The following is a 23,785-nucleotide window of genomic DNA, read 5'->3' as shown; positions in this document are numbered from 1 at the left end:
ACCTGTAACCGAAGTGAAGCAACCACTTGACAATAGGTATTCCAGACTCTGAATGTTAACTCTCAGAATGCCAAAATAAAGTTTCCAGTGAAATGTTAAGAATGCATTTATGGATTTTTTTTTCAATTTAGAAAACAAGTATTTCTAAGAATGTATTTTATATATATGCTATTGTCAGGTTGTAGTTTCTTTCCAAGCTGTGCCAAATAGTGTTACTACATTGCTAAATGTGATGGCACAATTTTACAGCATATGCAGAAGTACCTTGGAATGTATTTTTTTTTAATACAAGTATACAACAGACAAACAGAATTGGTAATTGTTCTCCTACATCAAGATATAGAAGCGTGGTGATAACCTATAAGGAAGGCAGTGGTGCTTTAAGGGAAAGGAAAAATTTAAGCAGATCCTCAATTGAAAGAAGTTTTATAAGTAAGATGAAAGCCAAGCATAATATAGGCAAGCAATAATATTCTGCTTTTTTTACAGTTCTACTTCAAATTCTGAAGTAGTGCGTCCATGTACTACAAGCCTCAAGTTCTCCACAACCAAGATTATCTATTGGATCAAATTATGTTGGCATTTAGAATACAAATATGTACTAAATTTCATTTTTGACCCACAGAAGATTTACATCCATATTTTGAGATTCTGTTTTGACATTAACTACAAGTTAACACATCTTTGAAACCCAGACTCTTATGAGTATTTCCCCCCAACGTTTCTGAATCTTAAACAATAGGCTTTGTTCCACTGACCTGATTTTTGAGCAATTTAATAAGCGAGTACGCTTTTTTAGCCATATTAATTTCAATTTAACAAAGGCACTGAAAGATAACACAATAAATATAGCTAACAATTCATAGGCTTTAATGCTGTTTTTTCCTAGCTAGTAGGACAGCAGCACAAGGACTGCACAATGCAGCTTTGTCACACTGAAACTGGAGAGCTGAACTCTAAAGTTTTATTTTGCATAAAGCACTTATGTGGACTAATGTTTTCAAATCCTTTGAGGTGAAATGCATTTATAGATTAACGCCATGTATAATGCACTTTAAATCTCTGCTTCAAAGTCGGACTTCGTTTCATTTGCTATCTGAGTTCTAGCTCTCCAAGGCAGTTCTGCGCTATAGAGCCAGGTCTGTAGTCACCCCATGTCTGCAGCACCCAGAGGGAGCTGCACACACTGAGCACCTACACAACTGAGGCCCCTACCTACGTACACACCAGCAATACGCACCAAGCACCAAACCATCGCTGCTACGGAACTGTGTATTTGTACGGATGTTATTATACCTGTTTTGGACAGCCTGCCTGTGCTTTTGCTGCTTCCGGAGCTGTCTCCTCTCGTCAGCACGGATATCCCGCTGAAGCTGCTGGCTTTGGTCACTGCTGGCTTCAGGTTGCGGAGGGAGCTGTCAGAGTCCGTGCTGCTCCAGGGACGGGGTTCACAATACTTCAGCTCAGTCTCGGTACTGCTCTGATGGCTGTTGGCTGACCTCCCTGATGCTTCCTTATTGATTCTGTAAGTTATAAACTAAACTCTTAGCACAAGCATCAACTACAAAATAAGGAAAATTAAAAAAAAAAAAAAGCACATGCAAAATACTTCAGGATGTTATTTTGTTTTAAAGAAAGCATCAAATACCTAAGTATCTGTCGTCTTTGTTGTGTACTATTAGTTTCTTCTTCCTGGATTCTGTTGACATTTTAATAAGATAGCTTAATATTTATTAAGAAAATAGGAAAATGAAACAGAATTAGACTGCAAATTTTCTTACCTTTTATCAGTGAAATAATTCTCTTGGGAACACAGGGACTGAAGGGCAAAGAAGTGTAGAAATTAATATGAATGGCATCTAGAACCCCTACTACAGAGCAGTAACAAAATGTTGCAATTTGGAATCTTTTGTATTCTACATGGACTTTCACAGCATCCTCTTTGTATTAAACTGCCTGAAAACAACCTCTTTGGTGGATGATTTCCACAGTATGAAAAAAAGACAAGACAATACTAGAAGGCCCATCTGCAGGAAATAAAAGTTCACATTAGAACAGTTACAATGCCACCCATTTTGTTTCTATCAGGATTTTTCTGAAGTTACAATTCTTCCACTGGGCCTTCGCTGCCTTATGCAACTTCCAGCTGCTGTGCGACCTCACAAGTCCGTCACCACCACCTGAGTGGCCTTGTCTTCTGCTTGGAAGCGTGAAGTACAAGATGATGCTGCCTGCTGCAATAACTGTACTGAATTCTTTGGGTGTAAGTACAATATACAGTAAGAAAGGCTATTATTAACTTCAATTATGTTGTCCTTGACTGTGACTTCTGACATTTGGTACAATAAATTCTTTCAAGTCACGGTACATTCTCAGAGTACAATACATGGTAAATGAGCATGCAAAAGGAAAAGAGAATTTTAGATCCAAAAGGCCATTCTTTTTGTTCGTAACTACGGTGAACAAAAAAGAACAAAGGCTTTTAGAAAATATTGGGCTGTAGCAAATTAGCCTCTCGGAGCTCATTATTCTCTCTTCAGAAGAAGGATCTGGTTTTGGATGTGGAAGAGCTATGAATAGATGTCAGAAAAAGTGGATTATTAGAAGTAATGCATATTTCTGAAGACATATTTGTTCTGTTTCACTCAATATAATCGAGTATTATCACTCCTTGTGATTGAATTATAGTTTACACTGCAGTCCTGCTTGATAACTCCAATCAAGAGAGACTAAACTTCTGCATTTCTGACAGAAATTTCACATTTGGGAATGTAAATCACCTTATAGTGGTGACATAAGATGTGTTTGACATAGACACAAATGAGAAAAACCCAATGGTTTAGATTTGGTTTAAATTTCAGGATTTTTTTGCTGCCTTTTGTTTAAAAAAATAATTATTGCTCTGGGTAAGGTTGCTTGAATTTCATACAGCAGTGATTAGAGAAAACAGAAGATTTCTCATTAACTTCAATAGATTTAAAACTCACTCTGGCCACACTAATCATGTCTGTCTGCTCAGTCCCCTTCAGATTCTGTATAGAAAGTTTCCTGGGAAGAAGTATCTTTTAACAAAAACCACATGTGCGTGTATGTGTGTGAAGTATTCATACAAAAGATTTTCAAGGATTTTCTTTGATACATACATCTTGTGCAAATATTCTTTCTCTAGCTCTCTGATATTCTTCTTCACGTTCTTCTATGGATTTACTTCTTCTGTCATCTTTTAATCGTATTCTCATCTAAATTAAGTGATAGAGTGTCAACTTCTACAGGAAAACAGTATAAATACACAGTCAAATACACCAAGTGGAAGGAAATAATCCATACGTATTTACCTGGTTGTCATCTTTGTCTAAACTAGAGTTATCTCTTTTAAGGATATACCGCTTCTGGAAATCATCACTCTTCTCATCCTTTATATGCTCACAAAACTTTTGGTCAGGTCTATGAAAAGTCATTAGAAAGAAAAGATTTATGCTTCTGTAGAGATATATATATATATATATTCACACATATATACCATATGTACCATACACAGTGGAACAAACGGAAATATTCTCAAGATTAATGTTAAATATACTTAAAATTCTGATGGAAGTGATAGATTTTGGTTGTCCAGGCAATGCAAAAGGTACCAAAAATGCAAGATGATGTGTTCCCCTGACAAGTCCTGTTGGACAAGACATAACAAACCTGCTTTTAAAAATCTCTTCCTCTTTCAAAGCTTTTGCTTCCATTTTGAATTAAGGTGGCAAACAAACCGCATACCCTTGGGGAATGAGAAGTGCTCCTGAATCCAGACTGGTGCCATGCAATGGGTATTGGGCATGCATGGAGGTGAAGAGAGCTGCTTTCTGCTAGAGCTGTAATACCTCAGAACTCATTTCAAGGGAAAACAGAAGAGAAGGAGATAGAGGAGAAAGCATTGCAACTGACAAACTTCTAAAAGAAAATGAAGTAGAAATAAGCGAGAGAAGAACAGTACAATGCAGGCAAGCAAGAGCTTCACAAGATCACAGTGAGAGGATGAAGCAACAGATTATATATATTGTTTTGCTAATTTATCTACTTTGTGAAAGAAAATGAGATATTTTGCAAACTCTTGTTATTAAAAATAGATACCAAGTACCTAGACAATAAAACTACTACTATCATAAGAGAAGTTCTCAGACAATATTTGCCTAATAAAGGAGAAAATGTAGGTACTACTCTTCTCTATTTGTGTTTCTTTATTCAATACCCAGGACATCTCTTTCTATAAAGCAGCCAAGCCTAACTCTTAGTTACTGGATGCCCAAACATAATTAGCAGGCATTTCAGAGAACCTTTAGACTGTCTTACCTCTTTCTTTTAAAGGTCCCTGAATTTACTGCCCTGCAATCACCAACTTCCCACTCCATTGAGACGTCCCAGTATGCACTGGGTTGTCGATGTCAGTAACATCACTGATCAGCGATGGAGCCGGGAATCTGCCTATGAGGAAAAGGTAAGTTTGGTTTTATTCAACATGGAGCAGATCTCCAAGGTTTTCTTTCTAAATTCTTATTTTATATCCAAAGCGATTTAAAATAAGAATACTGAAAACATTAAGAATCTAAATGTCTGCAGGTTAGATGAAATGCCTGCTAATTAGTAACTACACCTATAGGGGGCTTCCAGAGGCCATAAGCTATTTAAATACAGTCTAGGGAAAAAAAAAAAAGGCATAAAAATTTAAAAAATAGCTCTTAATAGCTACTATTCCATACTTGAGTGGCTAGATTAAAGCTTCAGTCTAGAGATGCTGGTAAATGCAAAGGCAACAGATTTGAAATGTATGGCTTTATAAGTCAATCTAGATAGAGAATGTATAGCCAAAGCAAAACCACATACATGAATACCTAAGCTATTTAAAATATATTTAGGCTTTATATATGTTTCTAGACACTTTTGAGGAGGAAACTGTTTAATTAAGTGAAATTTGAGTGTGGTATATTATTTCAGTTCTACTGACTTTAAAATTAGGGTGGATAATTAGGGTTTTTTTTCTCCCAAAGCTATGGAGAGTATACATAGACACTGGGATTAGTATGCAGGAGCTGTGAACTCCTATTTGCATGTTTGAATCAGACAGTACTTAAAAACAAGTGTCAGACAAATGTTTAAAGTTAAAACTAGAAACTGAGTGGTATAACTAAACCAACACTTAGCCCTTCGACTTTCTGAGAGAGAATGAGGAAACAGAGCAAGTGCAGAGGACAGAGAGAACAGCCGGGTCCTTCAAATGAAAAGGCCAACTAACCATGGGGTTTGGAGCTGCTGTGGCCCCAATTCTACTTTTTTTGTCATATTGGATTTGCCATTGTGGTTTCTGCAAGAGCTCCCCAGCCCTCACAGTAAAGTAGCATTCCATGACTTGTTAACCTGGTTGACACTTCCACTGATGAGATGTTTTCCCTGCTACATTTATCTAGTAAGGCCATGTGAAACCTGTAAGCAACATTATTCCAACAAAACACTTTAATGCTTGAATTTCCCCAGCAGATTTTTTACAGTACAAAAGCCAAAGTTGTGCAAGTCTTGTCCCCTCCCTTCGCCAAATCAGATATGACCGTGTTCTAAGTTAAGGTCTGGTTCTGCTTTCCAAAAGCAACAAACCCCGTACTTTGCTGGTATAAATAAACAGGTAAATAGGTGACGTAAATTCATACTTCATGGAAACAAAGTTAGCAATGCATCTCTGTGAGAAAAGCAACAAAAATTCTTAACTTGAAGATAATATACTTTTTTCCTCAAAAAAGGTATAAGCATGAAACACATCACATTATTACATAGCACCGGAACACAAACAATAAAGATCTTCCAACTACCTCAACTTGATGCATGGCTCCCAATGAGCAGACAGATCCCTGCAGATGCACCATCATTGCACATTGTATCCCAGGTGTTAAATCTACACATCGAAAAGTTTTTTCAAGACTTTCACACTTACATTCTTGTATTGCTAGTTTTATTTACTATGACTGCCTTCCCACTCTGGTCCACGTTGTGCTCTAATCCAAAGTAAGCAGCTACCCTGTGCAACAGCATTCTATGGTAAGATGTCATTGGGGGAAACTTTTTTCTTGGAACTCTGGAAGAAAGGAATAGTAGCTTTATTAAATAAACAGGAACACTCTTGAATTCTTTTTTTCCTATGAGAGTACAGTACTTACTCATTATTACCAATGAAATCTAAAATTTCCTGTTCTAATTTCAGCAGCGTCATTCTGTCCCTGAAAATAAAAACAGAGCAACTCACATATGAGACACTCCAATAACTGCAGCTGTATTCATCTTAAGAATACACAGATAAGATCTGTGATCAAGGGATGATGGCAGACTGTAAATAGGACCACAAGGTGTCATATGGCAGTATTTTTAGGACAAGGTATTCATTTTTCACTAAGATATATCTTATTGAACCTGCTTAGCAAAACATGCTGTTCTCAGAAATCAGAATATAAGGATCCTCCAAGTAATCTCTGCCCAGTAGGCTCAAAGAAGAGTACAGTCACTAAGACAGTCTCAAGAAGAAGTGACAGGGTTGTTTCTTGTTGGTTAGCATGGGTAGTAAGAGGCCTGAAATGGCCATTGGTTATGAAGTACATCATGGGATCACTAAGACAGAGTGACAGATACTGGTAACAGGAGGCACAGCTGCAACACATCAACAACCAAGTGCTTAAAAGCTGGCACACATCGCAATCTGATGCGGTATTAAGAGAAGATGAAAAAGCTAAAATTCAAGTTGATAGAAACGAACGTTAGCTGAAACACCATAAACCAGAAGTTTTAAAAATTCTTAAGCCAGTTCCCATAAATCATTAACATGTAATGAGATTAACTGTCCCATAGTTCATAATTCATGCACATCAGGTAACTGAGCTTCCCGGTTACTGTGCCTGTCAATCCACAGTAGACCTTAACCTACAATTTCTTATTTTCATTGAGATGCTCTATGACTTCAATTAGGAACAAAGTGTGAGTCTAACAGAGGTCTGTGCTTTCTAATTTTACTCTATAGGACAAAATGGTGTTGGACCCTTATTACAGTTCATTTTACATGTTTTGCCAATAAAATGGAATCCCAATGCATTATCACATTGGAAATCGTAACTATAATATTAACAAATAAGAAGTGAATCCAAAGAAGGGCCATGAAGATGCTCAGAGGGCTGGAGCACCTCTGCTGTGAGGACAGGCTGAGAGAGTTGGGGTTGTTCTGTCTGGAGAAGAGAAGGCTCTGGGCAGACCTTCTAGCAGCCTTCCAGTACCTAAAGGGGACATACAAGAAATCTGGAGAGGGAGTTTTTACAGGGGCATGTAGTGATAGGACAAGAGGTAACGGCTTTAAACCAAAAGAGGGGAGATTTAGATGAGATACAAGAAAAAATTCTTCCCCATGAGGGTGCTGAGGCCTTGGCACAGGCTGCCTCACCCCTGGAAGTGTCCAAGGCTGGCTGGACGGAGCTTTGAGTGACCTGGTCTATTGGAAGGTGATGTTTCAGGTCCCTTCCAACCCAAACCATTCTATGATGCTATGAAATAGTAGTGGAATAGCTTTTGCAACAGCAGCGCAATTCCACCAAGTTAATTTCATGCTTTGTATGTATGGTCACAGACATAGTATGAAACTCCACTGAGGAAAAGAGCAAACAAGACAGACAGCAATGTGTGGCAAACCTCAGAGCAACAACCATGCCAACTCTGTTACTAACAAATGATGGACTTGAATTAGATCAGATTTGGTTTCTGATGTGCAGAGTGAAGATGTAAGTCTCTAAATATGGCTATATGATATAGCTTAATATAAAGTGCCTTTGTCTATAAATTCAGTGGAAGGCAGATTAAAGAGAAGGCAGTTCAGTCTCTAACAAGCAGACACCGAAGGAGTACAAGTTTTAGAGACAGAGTATGAGAGTCCCTTCAGGGATGGAACTGCACAGAGACGGAACTAATTAATTGCTTATTAAACATTAAAAGCTTTTAAAACATTTTGATGTCTTGAACCTCCATTCCATATAACACACAAATTACAGTGGATTGGTGCTTCAGATAGCCTGTGCAACACACACTCATCTGAAATAACCGGCATATGTTGTTAGACATGTAAGGTGGCAGTAAGGGGAATGGAAAGAAAACAAAAATCACAAACAGGTGGTGTTACATCTGAGGCAAAGATAAGAAAACCAGAAAAATTACATTACTGATGCTTACCTGGGATTGTTTTTTAATGTATTTACTAAAAATTCATGAAGATCTATACCAGTGGAATCTGTGTATTCTTGGCTGGAATCTAAGGGTGAGGTGGAAGAGAGAAAAATTACACTTTGAAAAAACTTTATATACAATTGTCTTACAATTATTGCTCAACATGGTATTTATGGTATGTATAACTACTTGGCATGTTACTCCCAAAATTATACACTTCCCTTTTCCAGGGAAAAAGAGTATTAAACTGAAACCCTAACACTTGTCATTTTTAATTGAGCAGTCCATCCTTGCTTCAAAACTTTAAAAAAATCTAGATGCTATCAAAAGTAAAACAGATGAACAAACGAGAACATTTTCTGATCTTTATGCAACAGAAGTCAAAGTAGTTGTCATTCTCACTTCAGTTTCACAAAACCTGTTACAAAGTCTAGGAATAAGATAATAACTTGTACTGACTAGTAAAGTCAGTTTTCCAAAGAACACTGGGACACAACTGAGACAACACAATTGCTCTTGTGCTGGTCTATGTAGTCAGATAGGCGAGAAAGGAAAAGCATTTGCTGAAGCCCTGAATGGACTATAACCCCTGGGACCAATTCCTTCTCCAGCCCAAAGATGTCTATTTGCTCCATTTGCTAAAATAAGTCATGTTTATGCAATGATGTCCTGGAAGCAAACTGCATTTTCTCCAAATATTCTTTATCTATACAGTACATTTAAAAGTATAATGACAGATAGCAAACCTCTTGATAACATTTTTCTGGACAGTTTATCACTGGATTTTTCCTTTTCTGTTTCATCTTTTGCAGGCTTTTCTTCTTTTTCAAAAGACTGTGACAACTGGATCTGAATTTTCTCCTGTCAAAAGTAAAATTCAGTCATTCATGGAAATCACTGCAACCAATACCTGCAGGAGAACTGTTTTGTACTATATTACCTGCAAAAATAAAGAAGTAAAAAGGAAAATAATTGCTTTCATATTCTTTCTGATCTCATATATACTTTTTGTGACCACAAAATGCAATTATTTACCAGCAAATCAAAAACTATAGAGAAGACATAGAAGGTGCCATTCACATTTTAGAATTTACATGCACTTCCAGGCCCTGAATGCTAATTCAAAATGAATTAGTATCTTATGTGATACAGATATGTAGATATTCCTGTTTTTCAGAGGTTTAAGTTGTATGCAGCCTCTAAATTTTTAAGTAATGCATCATCTACAATGCTTTTTTCCCCATTCTTCACAGTTCTTGACTATAAAGTTTGTTTCAAGTTTCAATTTGGTTTATATTAAGACAAAAAAAATAAAGCAAATGTTTCAATATAAGACAGACCAGCATTCCCAGATCCACAAAAAATGAAGTGTTTACAGTACAATATATCAAGGCAAAATTTGCAAACCGTACTGTCATTTAGGCTTAGATTCTTAACTGCCTGCCTCTTCTGACAGCAGCTTCATGTGCCATTGTCTCAAAATCTATGTTTTTACACAAGTAGGTGAACTGTTTCCCAAATACAGCAAAAAAGAGCTTCCCTTTGAAATGATAGTGACATAATGGTCCCCTAAATAGTGGAAGACTGTAATTTGGTTTTCGTGCTTCTTTAAGAAGCTTGTCAGTGAAGGACTAAAGCATTTCAGACAGCAAAATGAGGAGATATGGGGAACGGAGACACCACCTGTCTGAATAACCCCAAGAGAGGAAAGCAAGGCGCTGTGAGAGCAAGACTTCCCTATTCCCTTTATCCTGAACTCCCTCAAATGGCAATTTTGCTCCCCCGATGCCAACTGAGTTGGTGTCATCTCCCTGACTTGAGAACATCTGATCCTCCCCAGCCCAAAGAACCTGCTCCTCATCCATCCTCGCCTGTGGCTCTTCTGCCCCACACTTAAACCTTTCCCATGCATGTCCTCATTCTTCCCTTGAATGCATTCCTACCCATACCCGGGCACCTGCTCTAAGCTTCTCTTGTGTCATTCCACAGACCTGATCGCATTCATGTGAGCTGACCAGAGTTAAATATAGTCAGGATTCACCAAGACCATTTCACATGCAAACACACGCCTGCACAACCTGCAGGAACGTTCATCCCTGCCCTGGCACCCAGCCGCTCTCTCCCCCTTGCTTCCTTCAGGGCTGGGCTATGGAAACCCTGTACTAATGAGGTCATGGTAAAATCTAGGTTCAATAATGCATTTTTGGAGTAACAATTTTTTTCAAATGATAAAAAAAAAAAAAAAGCCAATTGTTTTATCAGCTCTCCCTCTCATAATGATTTTTCCCTCACAATAAATGCTCTAATTAAACTTATTAATTCATATACAACATGCAAAGCAGCATTACAACTGTGAAGATTTCTCAGCTTTTATGAGATTATCGACATCCAAGTCAAACACCATTACCAATCACTAATAATGAACTCCTTTGTATAATTCTTTCCTAGTCTAGAGAATTCACTTGGCTACAAGCCATTGTCAAGGTTTACTGTCCAAAACAAATCTTTGCATTCCTTACTTCATAAACTTGAACATAATTCAAATGAGACATTTATTTGTCAATATAAAGGACACTGCACCTACTGTTCACCTAGTAGCTGCATTAACAGTTATTTGAAAAAGAAACATAGTTTATGTGTTACTAAGAAATTATTTCTGACTTGCATCCACCAATATGTTATTCTCCATTTTACAATAATACTCTGCAAAATGATCAGTAAATTAAGGAAATTTTCATAGTCTGATTTTCCTTCTCTAGAAAATAGGTTGACTACATACTGTACACTTATCCAAAGTAAAAGCATCCAGCAATAGTCAAAGGATTTGAGCAAGCAATCATTTTCATACTTCTTTCCCCAACGAGAGCTAAAAAAGGAACAGCCATCTGAACAGCTAGTTCTATTATCACCAATTCTACTTCGAAGTGTGATACAACAGAACTGTTTACCAAAGGGCACTTGCTTGTGATTTCATGCTATAAAAACTGTAGCGTCTAATTAAATATGACCTACTTAGAAAAAAAAAATCTTTTAACTTTTATTCCCTACAGTTCTCTTAATCCCATGCTGTTTGTGGTGGGTCTCTGCTGGCACACTGATTTAACAGACTCGTTGCTGTAATTCAGATATCTATCTGGAGTCCTCTTTGTAGCAGAAGGAATTGTCATCAAATCCCAATTAAAGAAGAAAAAGCCAAATGAAAACCAAAACCCAATAAATTCATCCAGTGTAAAACACTTGAAAAAACATTAAGAGTCAGAAAACATTACAGAATATTATTCAAAGGCCCTACATCCTGGGGTCTTGGCTTTTTACCAGCAATCTCTAAAACCAACAATAACCTGAAATTACACCAGCCAGTATAAACTAACATTACAGACTCTGGTCTTCTCCCCCCACCCCCCTTCCTACAGGTTGTTTTATTTTACCAAGGAAGAAAAACTTCAATCTTTTGTAGGTTTATATACTTGCTAGTATAACAGTAAGCCATTCACATGACAACAGCCCTTCCTTAAAGAGGGCTGAAAGAGATCATCCTTTGCTATTGTTCCTGCTTCATATTCAAGCATACAGAATATGAACAACCTAATATTTAGACAAAGGACAGCAAAAGAATAAAGAGCTAGTGTATTTACAAAGATAGAAGATCACATAAAATAGTTACGTTCTTCCTCCTGCAATAAACTGATAGACTTGTACTTTCATAGGACCTTTTAGTAAAGGTTGCCAGTGCTTTATAAACAACTAAGGCTTAAAGGTTGGTGAGCTCTTACCTAGGTTTCTCAGTAAGAAACAGTATCTTTTTTCATGTTGCAACTGTTGAAGAATTTATAAACAAGTATACCAGAAAATAAATTGATCTGCTTAAGACAATTTGTCTGGTCTGTCAACCTCTTTCATTACAGCTTTCTGAGGAGAGGAAGCCAGCAGTGACTTGCTAAGTGACTTCTATACCTGCATGTGCCCTGGAGTTTACTAAGACCTTGCTACAGGCTGCTCTACACACTGATAAACAGTCACAGGCAGGACTAGAGAGTCATCCCAAAACTCACACCACTTCCTGGTTGAGTAACTATTTTTCTTCCTATCAAGGCTAATGCTTTCTAACCATTAAAAACTGTGATTCTTCAAGCATTATCAGCAACTTTATCCTGAGTTTATCATGGAGGTTATTTGTGCTGCCAGGGAGAGCTGTGCAAGACAGCCTCTCATTCACCCAGCCACGAGACCTGCCACTGCATACACATCATGCTCTAAACTGAGGGGCTTGAGGCAGCCAGCAGCCACCTGGTGCTGACAGAAGAACTCTTTCATGCCATTCCCAAAAATTCTTTGCCTAAGAAAGCAAAATGGGTGAAGAAATTGCCTGTACGAGTTGTTACAGAGGGTCATGGAAGACCTGTGCCCCATAGGATGTGCCCTCCTGCATCAGAACTTGCAACAAATTTCTACTCGTAACTCCTCTTCAACATGCATTTCTCTACTCTAAAGGGGAGAATTAAATCTGTTCTCTTAATCATTTGCATAGTTATTGGGATTCATAAGCCATTTTTTTCTAGATTACTGTTTCTAAGGAAAACTCACAGCTAGATATAATTTTGTTTCTTAATATGCAATCTGCTTTATGGTATTCCCTTTGTATAAACTCAGATTGTCACACAATTCAATTCATTCTGTAGAACCAATCTTTACATCTCTTGCGTTACTGCAATAACTCCTTTCAAACAGAACATTGCAGAACCCAGCTAAGGATCAGTTCCCAGAGGACACAGTAACAAGCGTCATCTGCAGAGAATGCTTGTTATAGAAGTCTGATTTTAAACCACTGAATATATGGTGTTGTAGAGTGCTGGGGGTTTTAAAAATCCTGATGTCTCACGTGTCTGAAATACACTGTGGATGAACAGCCCCTCAAATTAGGATTCTCTCCTCCTGTAATTAGATACAATGACTGAAAAAGTTAAACCCTACTGCTTCAGACTAAACAACTAAGCCTGAGCTAGATCTCAGAGTCAGTTTTGTTAATCTTATGCATAACATTACAACAGGATTGTAAATAATTGTAAATAGCATTAACTTTTCTGTTGTCTTCTAATCGCTTATCTGCAGCTTATACCAATAAGACTTGGTTTTTCATCAAATCAGCAGGCCTAGTGTGAAAATTTCTGTAGTCAACTGTTCAAATATTTGTATATTAACAAAGGACTATAAAAATACTGTTTTTCTCAGGTTTCCTAAGGGAGGAAAACAAAACAAAACCAAACTCACAACAACAACAACAAAAACCCACCACAAACAGAACAACACAAAACCAAACCTACCTACTTTGTGATTCAATTTTACAAAATTTTAATGAGTTCCACAAATACCAACATGAGTTCTGAACCTCCCTCCCTCCCCAAAGCTGAATTACAACTTGCCCAGCAAACCCCTCTCACACTCTGCTATTCATTGGTTCCTTCTACTTGTTAAGAAGAGTGAGACTTGTCACAAAAAGATAGATTAGAAGCTTTTCAAGTAACAGCAGAATAAGTCAACATGCTTTACGAGTAAACCACTAAGGAACATTTCAGTTTTGTTAGGAAGAAAAAAAGAGCAGCAAGAAAAGCATTTTGATGCCCCGCATTCAATACATAGAACTAAAACCAGTCATAGGATTTTGCTTTAAAAACACAGATTGGTATGAAGATTAAGTCGGAAAAGCTAGATTTTGTTTTAAATTCTCCAAAGTATTTTAGCATATTTTGTCCAGCATTTAGGAACTTCTTTAAGTGTGTTATATCATTTTAATAGATTAGTCTTCAGACATACCTCAAGCACATGTTAATAGAAATATGAGCAATTATTACTAACATGCAGGAATTCAGTTAAAACATCAGAACTTACAACTGCTTATACTAAGGATAAAAAGAAGATAAATTATGCTGCATATATTAATCATCATTTTCCTATTTTACTGATGGCAGGCAGCACTTAAGCAATTTAAGGCTGCCTCAAGTGCACTGTAAGACTAGAAAGTTAAAACTAACAAAACCCATCTTCCTGTGTCCCAGATATCAACCATTACAGTTCAGAAAACAAAGCAGCAAATTCTTCAGCTGATATTACCACCTCTGTCAAAGCTGCGTGTTTAAAGAGTACCCAAAAGATTTTCTTTCGAACAATAAGTTACTTCAAATTGTTTCAGAAACTTCAGTAATGTGATTTTTACCTGGAAGTCCTGTGATATTTCAGCTGTGGGAGGTGGTGGATATTCTTCACATACAGCAAGGCTCCGAACTAACTTTAACTTTGTGTTTGACTGAAGGAAAGTATGTAAAATTAAAAGCTATGGCTTATGAAAGATTATATAAATATACCATAAGCTGTTATTTTTCCATTCATTTTATGTAAAGCAAAATGGCTGAAAACAGCATTTTTAATATTTTCAATAGAATAAATAAGTTCCTTTAGGACAAAAATACCCAAGCAACTGCAGCTTTTGAAGGCACTGTCAGCACTATAGAGCACATCTAATGAAAAGTAAACAAAATCTTTGGGAAGGTGTTTCTCTCCATAACAATAAGAAGCCACCAAAAAATATAAAGGCAAACCACAAAAGCAGACAACTAGGCAAGACAAAAATCCAACAGAATAAAACAAAGCTTCAATGCCAAAAAATAAAACTAAAGGCACTTTTCACAAAGTAACAAAGCTTCATCAAGCATGAAGGGCCTCCTTAGCATGCCAGCACACACGTCTACCATACCTTCGACCTTTTTGCTGTCTGTCCAAAAGACTGCACTGGCCGCTGAATGATGGGCACAACAGAAAAGGTTTATATTAAACTTAATAGTACAGTTTTATTATTGCAAAAGTCTGTATAAAAGAAAGTTTTAACAGTTATTACTGGTCAAATCTGTGAAAGGAACAGCAGATGTTCTTGGCTGAAGGATTATAGGCTTTCCCAAATTCATCGTGCTTGTCCTTGATTTCTCTTCTCCATTTATCAACAACAGACATGACAGGAATTGAACAGGAAGCAAGCATTATTTTCGTTCAGTGAGATCCAAGCAGTTCACTCTCTCAGCCAGATCCTACATTTTAAATTATTGTGTCCTAATTGCCTTGGCAACATATGGCTTTATAAATTTTCTTCCTACTCCTGAAACCTACCTGGAAAAAATGGTGTGGAGGAGAAAAATAAACACCAAACAACACACCACAACCTCCTCCAACATCACCTCTACCAAAGGAACAGAAGATGACCTACCATAAGCAGGTTAAAATATGTTATTTTTCTTTCATCTTTGGACCTATGATAGTGAGCTTCAAAATGGGCTATGGTCAATTCTTTAAATTTAAATTAGTAACTTAACATTTATTAATATTAACTTTCTCCTCCCAGAGCCATTTTAGTAGCTTACTACACTCTAAGTTGTTCTTTCTCCTTTCTTCTATTACTATTGGTTCTTTTTTAAAAAAAAACAATTACCAGAATTTTACAACAGTATGCATGACTGAAAGGTACATTTGAATCAACAGTGTTTAACAATTTCTTATCTGCATAGTTAAAACTAACTCAAATGCCTGTGACAGTTACACAGGATTAGAAGCACGTACAGTAGCATAACAATTTAAGTATTGGTTTGATTATAGAACTTAAACTGATGAATAGACAAGCTTTTAAATAGAATTGGTTTTATTGAGCGCAGGTCTAGTATTTGTAAGGAAAAAGTAACATTGGCAACACAATTTCAAGTATTTTTTAATGGACAATATTTCATCTTTTATGAAAGCAGTCTCCTTTCAGAAGGAAATAAATAAAAAGCCCAGTTGAACACTACACGAGAACAGCCCTGCCCATCCTGGGGTCATAGGTGCAGATATACATCAAGTGCCTTAGCAGAACACCCAACCTACAGAAAAGGGCTCTACCATGTAAAGACAAAAAAACTCCACTATTTCTCTCATTTTCCCCAAGTCCCAAATGTCTTTTTTGGATGTTGCACCAGCTTAGCTGAAGAGCAGTAGAAGGGGAGCTCATTTAAGCTCATTTCACTATATAAGAGGATTTTAAATAGCAGCACTGAAAACAAACTGAACTCATCATCATGTTTTTAAAGGCAGCTTGCTGAGATTTTGAGCAGCAAAGACAGTTCAAATGTTCTCATACCTGGAACAACACAGAGACTGAGTTTTACTGTTACCAGCAAAATATTTTTCTTTCACCCATCTATTCTGAATGCATATATTGCATATTGAAAGCTGGCACTCTACATAACCCTGGAAAAGCTGCTATTACACCAAGCTACTAAACTTTCAAGAACTGGATGATTTCCCAGGCTTGTATCAATTAAACCAGCATCAATTGTCTTAGGTGAGTTTGAATCAAGTAATGTAACCTTCAGATCAGCACCGCCAACGGAGTCCTCAGTTTACTATCAAAACAACAGACAAAAGAATCTACATTTGGGCAAACAGTTTACCTTTTGCAAATTTTTGGAAGCTTTGAATCCAGTATAAAACTGAAAAGAATGTACAGAAGCAAACACCCCAGATCCACCATTTTGGGGGAGGGGGAAAGAGAGAAAACAATCCTTTATTAGGAGTGGATTCCTCGCTTTCCTGCATGACTTTAAGGATGTCAAAAGCTGAAATACAAGCCCTGCATCCCGCTGTAACCATGAGGATTAAGCACCACACACTTGACAGGTAAGAAGCACTGGAATGAATCTGGTACAGCCGATGCGAGAAAAGGTCAATGTAAGGACTGGCCTGGAAATACAAAACCAAAAGTGCTGTGATATCACCAGTAACTGTGCTCGCAAAACCTGAAGACAGCCAGGCTTATCTCTGTTCTGAGGCAAACCCACACCAACTGAGGATAACTATGTTTCCACTGAAATTCCAGGACAACAGGCAGTCAATGCATGTTACAGCTGTTAACTCGCATTTTCTCTCTTTTCAGGTCCATGAATTTTAATCCTGTCCTAATTTCTCTGCATTTACTAAGTTTTGCTCCTACAGAGCATCTTTATGTTCCCCATTTGTGAAAAACAATATAAAGCTACTTTAGAATACATAATCCTTGGTGAGTGCAAATTAAGCAATTTCTTCTCTATTTGCAGCTCTCAAAGACTTTTACTGACTTGAGAAAACACTGTGTTAATGAAAGCAAGATTAAAAATAAATTTATGCCCCATTTGAAGTCATTATGGGCATGATTTCAAGACAGTGTTTAAAAGCAAGTATTCCAAACAATTGCATAATGACAATGATTAGGTTTTGTCTTAAAAATAAAAATCACAGCAGCTTTTAAGACCAACTACTATGCTTCATTTCCAACTACAAAAAAAAGGGAATTAAGATAGAGTTTACCAAACATATATAATCACTTATATCCAGGCTTTCAGTAGCAGTATTTGCCTATTTTATTCTTCCCTTATTACTTCCACAGAGCACGTATTTTAGATACAAAGTCCAGACCTGGAGCTGTTGCACACCCTCCTCTATCATCACTATGCTGTCTAAACAGACAGGTCAGGCACAAGATGCAAACTTAGAAGTGTGAAAGGTTTTGTGAGAAGGTCCTACATCTATTAAGTTTCTGGAGTGCCATTTGGACATTTCAGAGGACAGGCAAGACATGACAGACTTGAACACAGTGTTTTAAGGACATTCAGTTTTTCACCTTTCCTTCTATTAGGTCTCCATTTTCAAGCCAGTTAAGGGCTGCAGCCCCAACAACCGCAGATACCGAGGAAAGAACAGCATGGTCTACGGTTACGTGCTGTCCTGTATTAGTCAGAAGGGAACAGCAATTTTCCATGACACAGCAGAGGATGAGTGATGGAAAACAGTTTCACCATTGGACACAAAGACATTCTCAACAGTTCAAAAGTAACTAAGCAGAATCTGCTCAATCATTTATCTTATGAAGTCACATTTTGGAGGCAAAGATGGGTAAATCCTGACAAGACCAAAGCAGCTGGTGGGAGGCAAAGGAATGTTTCAGAGAACTCGAGCTGGGGAACAGAATGAGAAAATGAAGGCTTGTGCTAGTATGGAGGGAAGAAACTTGTAGAGAGAGAGATGCCTAGTCATTAAGTAACAAAATTACTCAAATTCCTTCAAAGAATACGGCTAATTAGCTTAATTAGCATAAATCCATAGTAGAATTATACTCAATGCAACATTTGCCTTGTCTGTATCCTTTGGTGGATGCACACAACTCCTGCATTCATGTACCAGCCTCCATCCTTCTGTGAGGCTTTTTTTTGTTGGTGGTATTTTGGTTTTACTCTCCACAGCTTGCAAGTGCTTTTTCTGATATGTAGGGATATGCAGCTCTCAGTCTTCTACTGCCTTGGCAATCATCATCCAATCAAGGATCTTATCTCTACTTATTAATGGTTATTTTTCGATGCAAGGATGACAGTACTTAAGACTAACATTCTTCTCCCCGCCAAACCTCTGCAATGCATGAGTTGTAGAATAAGTACTACCCTCCTTTTCTGTATTATACATGAGCCGACGAGAATTTTTATGGAGATTAAAAAAAAAAAGTATCTTCCTAATAGTGAGTAAAAGGCATTACACTGTAAGATAGATACATGCTGTTTACTTTTTTTTTTGGCCAACATTTCTTGACATGTTAACTTTCTAACATCTGTCCTTAGAGTAGATGAAGTATTGCCCGCCCCACCACCCAGTGACAAAGGCCAACTTCAGACCCTGTATTGTAGGTAATTCAGAATTAGTACATTGTCACCTGAGCCAGGTAAGATTAACAACTGAGAGACAACTGTGACTTTTTGATCACAAAAACTACCATAGTGCTGACATGCACATGACTTCTGTAAAAGTATTTTTTCACGAGTGTTTCTTATTTCCAGTCCCATTTGAATGTTATTTGATGGTCACTTCAAAATAGGACAACTCAAAAATCTTTCCTAATATTCTCTATACCAATTATTCTACTCTCATAGTGCTTGAAGAAATTGGGCATGCTACCCATGTACTCTAACAAAATATTTTTCTCATTCACATTGTACCTCCAACAGTGTATGCAACAGCAAATAGGTTACTAGTGCACATCATCTCAAAATAATCTGGAATTTAGAACCAAAGTTATATTTCTAAATATAATCACCAGTTTCCAGAACCATGAAGATCCAGAAACACACCTGAATTCAAACCATGGTAGGTTCAGACAAAGATCATCAGCCTGTTTCTTACGTGGCTGTAAAGAAGTTAAACAGCAACTTAGAAAATCAAATGATAACTGTACTCAGGAATATTACTGCAGTTTGCCAATAGGTATAAAACCTCTTAAGCAAACAGCTACTATCTAAGAAAGTCAAAACCAAACCCCATAACTCCTGTCCTTTGATCTACTCAATTAGTAAGCAAAAGAACACAGCAGATTCCAATAAGCTTCTGATAATCTTCTCTAACGTTTCTCTGCAAATCCTTTGCTCATTTTCCTACCACTACAGTAACATTTAAACTGCCCTTAATGAAGAGCAGTGCATCCAGTGAAATTTCACTCATCAAACGACTTAATCATCTGTTAAAAACTTGCTGACTCCTCTATTGTTCCCAGAAGTTTGGTTTATTATGGACAGGCCAAAATTTTTGTTTTATACTTTAGCATAAAGCATGCTTTCAAAGAAAAAGCCTCAAACATATGACATACATAGTTGCACTAACAACTACTGCAGTACAAGTGACATTAACTTTTACTGACTTCAATTGTTGCAAAGGGCTTACACTAGCAAGGTTCCTCTTCATAACTGACCCCCTTCCTGTCACTCTGGAAATCAACGTCCTCAGCCTACAAACTCGGTTTTTAATTACACTACTCATGTAACAGTGACGTTCTGATTCTGGTGGAGACTCCCGAACACATCACTCACATCAACACTAAATGAAGATGACAGTAAAGTCATCTCTATCAAGCACCTTCATTACAGAGTTACTCAGTTCATCGTGTGTATACAAGATAATTATTTCAGCCACCGGCTACTACTGCTGTACAAGAACAAAACCAAACAACCAACCCCCTTGCCAAACCCCACAGCACTGACAGCACCAACAGATTCATTTTTCTAGGCTAGGCCTGAGAATACAGCAACACTTGCTAGCAGGAAGGTAGATTTGCTACTTGAGTCCCACAAAATTTTCCACAATAAAACTGGCTGAAAGAGAAAATGTGAATGAGATTTTTTTCCAAGTTACTGAATTATATGAAAATAAACTTTAGTTCAATGTTTAAGGCTCACTACTGGGATATTTCATTCATTAAAAAAAATCATAATAACAGCTCAGCTATAGCATCAGCTTTTCAGTACCAGTTACTTCTTATCCATTACAGAAGAAATGTTTCATTTTAAGAGTTTACATTTTCCATAAAATTATCAATTTACACTGATGCCAGTCTTAATAAAGCCAGCAGATATTAAAGTGTAAAACTGCATTGTTATTACAGTAGTCTACAAGATTTATTTGGAAGCAATTTAACATAGATGATACAGCCTACTTCATTCAGTGGAATATTGAATTGTTAGTCTTGAACAGAACTACTCCCCAAAGAAACTTTTACTCAATTCTCAATAACAAGAATCTAATAGGCTACTGTCCTGTTTCTGCAGTCCACAAGAGAATACTGCCATACCCCCTATCCCAAACAGGATTTCATCAGAAAATTCTTTATTATTAACCCACAGACACAAAATGCCTATAGAAAACTAGTGTTTGTCTAACACAAGTTGTGTTTTCTCTTATAAATTTGCCCTGTTTTCTATGTTGCGCCTGAAAAATTCAGTTGCTTTCCTTAATTCCTCGCCTCATATATGACATTTCTGGTGTTTGATGACCATGTGGGCAGCCTCAGCCAGGAGTTAGCTAGTTTGCCCCATGTGAGAGACCAATCCATCCTTCAGGACATCTGAGCACAAACTAACTGCACAACTCAACCTCAGAGGTATTAAATCTGCTGCCACAAATTCTTAACCCATCCTCATTGGTGTGTTCTCCGTTAACAGAAGATATTTTCATACTACTTCCCCTTTCTCATTTGAGATTTGATGCTGCAGTTTCTTTATAGGTCCATCTCCCACTTTTCAATGGCCATTCATTTACATGCTTCAGCTCTTCAGTGTGTTCATGAGGTCCCTAAGCTTTCCTACCTAACAAATCATATTAAAAATTGTGAAATAGTGCAGAATGGAGGAAAAGGGAATGTATGGGGATTACTGGCTAGCAGCTGAGATGGGACAGGAGCTCATCAGCTCACTGTGCCATTGATGTAGAGAGAAAGAGGCTGGACCTTCTGCTGATGGCTAGGGCAGGACCCAGACCTACTGGCCTCAGGAGCTCTGCTGACTTGATTCTTCCAGCACTTGGGGATTTGGATTACCTACATCTGATTACTGGAGCCTTATGCTGTACAGCTCTGATGTAAAAGTGACACCTGGACCACCTGTAAGCTGCACACAGCTCAAGAGCCTGAGATTGCTCACCTCTGCTGAGGGCAGAAAGCTGAGCTGTTCAACACTCTACATTTCAGTGGCTTGATCAAACCACACTGTTGCTATATTGTGTCTTCTTAACACAGCCTGGTCTCTGAAACTCAGTCAGGATTCCGCAAGAGCAAAAGACAGATTGAGTGCCAAGTTCTTCCCCTTGTTCTGCTACAATGAAAAGACTCAACTTTACATGTGTACTCAGGAAAACACAAATATGGACAAATTGTCTGGTCTCATGCAAACTGCTCATCTACTTAAAACAATTAAAAATTACTGACTCTCATATTTACATGAATAGAAACAGAGAAGTGAGGTGAAGGAGGAGAAAGGAAGCAATAAATCATTCTATTTGTCTCCCTAACACCAGTTGAGTTTTTCTGACCTGTACCAAATCAACACATAGCAGGATCATGAGAAAGGGAGAACAAGACACAGACTTATTCAACATGATACACTAGTAAAAAATAAAAGGGAAAAGTTTCTTACCGGCATATTGTTTTTGCTATCAGGACAATTTTCATCCTTTTCTGCTTGAATCTGCTCCTGACTTCCTGATTTTACAAGGTTTTCAACTGCGTCTGTATCTTTAAATTCAGCTTCTGAACCCTTCATTGCACCAGTTTCATCTTTTACAGTAAGAATATCAGACATCCTCATTAGAAAAGGTTATTTTAAAATTCTACAAGAAATATGGAACCTTTAGGACAAAAAAAAAAAAAAAATGTGGATCACTGAGTATCTTTAAATTACTTTTAAAAAACATTACATACCTAAACAGCTACCCCAAATAAACATGATTTTGCTGCAAAAAGGATTCCCTCTCCTGTTATGATACTTTTACTTTTCTTGAATTAGAGAAAGTGATCATTTTCTTTTTAACCACTTTTCTAAAAAGGCTTATAATAACAGACATCTATACAAACAAGAGCTAAGAGCTACACTATAGGATAACGTTTCCAGATTCTCCCTTCTATATTTTAAAATAAACACCTGAACATTCCAATTCTCCAAATCAAAGCAGTTTCTAACAGAAATAAGGAAAGCTTTTCTCATTTGAAAGGAAAAAATAATTACATATAGATTTATTTTAAATGGGTTGAAAGTAAATAGATGAATCATAATGCACTAAGTGTGCAAAGTTTCATACATTTCATTAATGCTTTTAAGTTGCCAGGTAAAAACCAGGCAAGTTCTGAATGCAGAAACTATCTTACCTACTAAATGTAACAAAACCAGCCTTAATAAAATTAAGCACTCTCTCAAAAGCAACAAAGAAACAAAGAGACAACTTTGGTAACCAGGATAATAACCACCATTATCAGTAATTACAATTTATAATAATAATTTTAAATACTATAGAGAGAACTTTAACGATTAAAGCTGTAGCAGAACCACCTCAATTTTCCCTAAAAAATAATACAATTTCTTGTCATTACTCAGCTACAGAGCAAGATGTAAAACCAAGAATTCTACATTTCTTAAAAGAAACAAAGACTAAGATATGAATGCTTAAATTCCTTCACAGAAAACAAATAACAATCAAATAACATTCTGGAAACGGCTAAGTATCTGATTTAGTACCTGATATGTCCTACAGTTTGGGGATTGTGGTCTCCCACAAAAATACAATAAAATAATCCAAAGTTCTTTTTCACAGTTGTCAACCAAGATGTCAGTTGTAATGAACCATCTGGAATCTGGCAGGAGGAGTCCCATGTCCTTATCCCCAGTGTAGAGTTCTGGACAGAACTATGTTGTCTTGAATCAGCAAGAACATCCCTTTCAAATGCCTAAAAAAATCAACAAAGGAAATACATGATACTTTTATTCAGGAGGGAACATGATGACACCCAAAATCTTACACAGTCATTTCAAGAAAAAAAAACAAAAGCACAGAAGAAATCAGTGTTTGTTACATCTATCCATTCTACTTGCTTTATCTAGCAGTGGTAATATTTTTTGTTAGACTTCCCAGACATTTCTGTATTACAGAGTTAACAAGTAGTCATAATAAACATTTTGTTGGCATTCCTAGTGAGAAA

At 37.1% G+C, this 23,785-nt stretch overlaps 1 protein-coding gene and 1 long non-coding RNA gene across 7 annotated transcripts in view; one reads left to right on the top strand and one right to left on the bottom strand.

The window, feature by feature from the left end:
- Positions 1 to 2,315, top strand: part of LOC308042163 — a 33,609-nt gene extending 31,294 nt beyond the window's left edge. Inside the window, exon 4 of the long non-coding RNA XR_013922317.1 lies at positions 2,089 to 2,315. This is a non-coding gene — a long non-coding RNA (uncharacterized lncRNA). The remainder of the gene's footprint in view (positions 1 to 2,088) is intronic.
- Positions 1 to 23,445, bottom strand: part of R3HDM1 (R3H domain containing 1) — a 47,358-nt gene extending 23,913 nt beyond the window's left edge. For 3 of the 6 annotated variants that reach the window (XM_080347322.1, XM_080347317.1, XM_080347318.1), the window contains exons 1-13: positions 23,325 to 23,445; positions 22,230 to 22,440; positions 14,981 to 15,022; positions 14,444 to 14,533; positions 8,979 to 9,093; positions 8,239 to 8,317; positions 6,195 to 6,254; positions 5,972 to 6,112; positions 3,336 to 3,444; positions 3,144 to 3,239; positions 1,782 to 1,819; positions 1,649 to 1,699; positions 1,297 to 1,523 (exon numbers count right to left, since the gene is read on the bottom strand). In XM_080347322.1, coding sequence (XP_080203448.1) covers positions 1,297 to 1,523; positions 1,649 to 1,699; positions 1,782 to 1,819; positions 3,144 to 3,239; positions 3,336 to 3,444; positions 5,972 to 6,112; positions 6,195 to 6,254; positions 8,239 to 8,317; positions 8,979 to 9,093; positions 14,444 to 14,533; positions 14,981 to 15,022; positions 22,230 to 22,400 — 1,219 coding nt within the window. In that variant the 5' untranslated portion in view covers positions 22,401 to 22,440; positions 23,325 to 23,445. The remainder of the gene's footprint in view (positions 1 to 1,296; positions 1,524 to 1,648; positions 1,700 to 1,781; positions 1,820 to 3,143; positions 3,240 to 3,335; positions 3,445 to 5,971; positions 6,113 to 6,194; positions 6,255 to 8,238; positions 8,318 to 8,978; positions 9,094 to 14,443; positions 14,534 to 14,980; positions 15,023 to 22,229; positions 22,441 to 23,324) is intronic. The other 3 variants (XM_080347319.1, XM_080347321.1, XM_080347320.1) reach the window with 3 other exon arrangements.
- Positions 23,446 to 23,785: the final 340 nt, after the last annotated feature.

This window comes from Nesoenas mayeri, assembly GCF_963082525.1.
Source record: "Nesoenas mayeri genome assembly, chromosome: 6".
In the NCBI taxonomy this organism is placed as follows: Eukaryota; Metazoa; Chordata; class Aves; order Columbiformes; family Columbidae; genus Nesoenas; species Nesoenas mayeri.
The sequence above is the reverse complement of the archived record's forward strand: the minus strand, read 5'-3'. Positions and strand labels throughout refer to the sequence as shown.